Source organism: Palaemon carinicauda, chromosome 35, assembly GCF_036898095.1.
Source record: "Palaemon carinicauda isolate YSFRI2023 chromosome 35, ASM3689809v2, whole genome shotgun sequence".
Lineage (NCBI taxonomy): Eukaryota > Metazoa > Arthropoda > Malacostraca > Decapoda > Palaemonidae > Palaemon > Palaemon carinicauda.
In genome coordinates, this window is record NC_090759.1 from 53,529,674 (window position 1) to 53,532,173 (window position 2,500).

The 2,500-nt window shown below is 33.0% G+C and overlaps 1 protein-coding gene across 1 annotated transcript in view; it reads left to right on the plus strand.

Moving 5' to 3' along the window:
* Positions 1–258, plus strand: part of LOC137627451 (cuticle protein CP575-like) — a 753-nt gene extending 495 nt beyond the window's left edge. The window contains exon 2 of the mRNA XM_068358538.1: positions 1–258. This exon is cut by the window's left edge and continues 80 nt beyond it. Within this exon, the coding sequence (XP_068214639.1) occupies positions 1–181 (181 nt within the window). The 3' untranslated portion in view covers positions 182–258.
* Positions 259–2,500: the final 2,242 nt, after the last annotated feature.

Genomic DNA, 2,500 nt, shown 5'->3' on the forward strand with positions numbered 1-2,500 from the left:
GCAGGAGCAGGAGGGCCAACCCGGTCGGGCCGTCGAGGGCGAGTACTCCTGGGTAGCTCCTGACGGCGACGAGTATTACGTCAAGTATGTTGCTGATCACAACGGATACAGGATCGTCGATGACAATGTCGTGCCTGAAGCTCCTGAAAACGAGCAACCTGAGGATGATGATGACAAATAGACAATTATATGATGATTATGATAGATACTGGATGTGATATTCGAATGGAATAAAGATTATTTTTCATAGATAACTACTCTTCTACTTTTTCAAATTCCTTTTGAAGAGCAGGGGATGGTTTTATTTAGTCAGCTTCACTTTTTTATCGTTCATTTTGAATATGAACTATAAAATTATTGGTCGTGAAAAAATCCTCAGTTTTGGGTCCTGTACGTCAATTAATGTGAGGATATAATCAGAATAAATGAAATGAGAAAACTAAATAGTATATGTAATAAGATATTCAATGCACTATTTTTTTCCATGTGACAAAAAACAAGACTATCGGAATAATAGCTCTTCAGTGCAGCTTGAAAAAGTAAATTGCAAATTATTAGTACGTACATAGGATGGTCTGGAAAATTTGGAAACAGAAGGAACTTCGAATACTCTTGATAGTCAAAATACAAAATAAAAGTTCCAATCAATCAGAGTATAAAGTGGAATTTCTTAATGATTAAAATACTTAGACAGATTTTAGTACAGGTAGTTTTGAATGATAAGGAAACAAAAGAAGCCTAAATAATCAAGACATTTAGAAAGTGAAAATATTATAGCCATGCCCAGGATGGCGATGATTTCAATGTTATAAAATTGGTAGATAATTTTGGCTTGAAGAACTTTTTTAGCATTACCGTTTTCATCATATTATGAAAAGTTAAAGGTGTTGGAAGTAAGTAATTTATTAATAAAATCTTAATTGAATGATTTAACAAGACACAATTAAGATTATATTAGAAGAAATTATTGATTGATTATCTGATATTTGGTCATCTGATGTACAACTACCAAAGTCACTGGCAGCGAAACCAAAGTTTTTTTTTTTTTCTAAGTATTTGATGTCCTAGTATTCGACGGTGTAGGGCTATAATTCATATGGTTCTGTAATCAAAATTTAATGGATTATTATCAATTGCATTATGAGAATCTAAAAAATACGGTAATGAAATTTTTATTCCTCATTAAATGTGAAATAATAACAAAAATGCTTTACGATTGGGCTTGTTAAAGTTCGTAGTTTACATTTTGCTGACGGGATTTCTTTATTATTTTGGCTTATTCAATACCAGAGATAAAATGGTTCTCATAAAGAAACAGAAAAAAAAAAATCTAGGATACCTTATTCCTTACCTATTCGGTTCATATTTTTTTCCCGTTTTTCATGGGGCCTACTAAGTTTATAGACTTATTATAATTCACAAATGTTAAACATCACGATTTTTTTTTTCCAATTCTTCTATTTTCTAAATCTTCAACTTAACCTATCACCCTTCATATCGGTCTCTCAGAACCTGATAAATGCATGCCTTTCATGGTACCTTATATGCTAACGACATTGTAATTTTTCAGTAATGACACATGCAAGCACTAACTTCGTATTACTTTGTTGTAGTGGTTTAACATACAGATGATTACCTATCCAATTTCTTACCAAATCCAATGCTTCTCTATCCTATTGTTAACAGTACCAGCAGTAAAGCCAACTTACTATTATATTTTCACAACAATTTCTTCAGATTCTTTCAAACAGATGTCAGTGGAAATGTCTGTTGTTGTAATCTGTTTCTCTTTTCTACATTAAATTTAGCCTATTAACCTATTGTCATTTCATTATTTCGCAATTCTGTCCTCTATCAAATCCACTGTTGTGTAACCAGTCTTACAAAATGGGTAATGACCTTATTATTTGTTTCTTTTGAGACAGCCGTTGTTAATAATTGCGTCAACGGCAAAACGGATAATCTAGTTAAAAATTATGCCGGTGCTTAATCATATCAGGTCATTAGTTATCAAACTCTGATCAACAACAAAATATATTTTTCCATACTAGAAAAACCCTAGATTTGGAAGACACCATAATGGCCACATAAATCACAGTCCAGAAAATAATAGGAAAAAAATGGAAACCCTACTACTCCGGCATCTCAAAGATACAGAGTTCCATAGGTAAGATTCCGAGTGAGCAACATCTAGAATCTGTTCATTGGCCTTTTACTCATTTGAATACTAAGTTGTTGGATCTTTCAGCTATGTTACCCAATGGCGAAACATCATGACTTGTTTGTTGCTAGGTTACCTCGGTTATGCTTGGCTGGGTGAAGGTATCATCTAAACGTGTTTGGAAATTACTGACGGTTCAAGCTTACTTAGTAGCAGACACTTTAATTAAGTGTTGTTTCTCTCCTGTGAAGAAAAAGCAACTAACCATGAAATTGATTCTATAATGATCTTGAAGCCTGTCTAAGACGGATGCAAATTTCTTTTGTAGACAACAAAGAA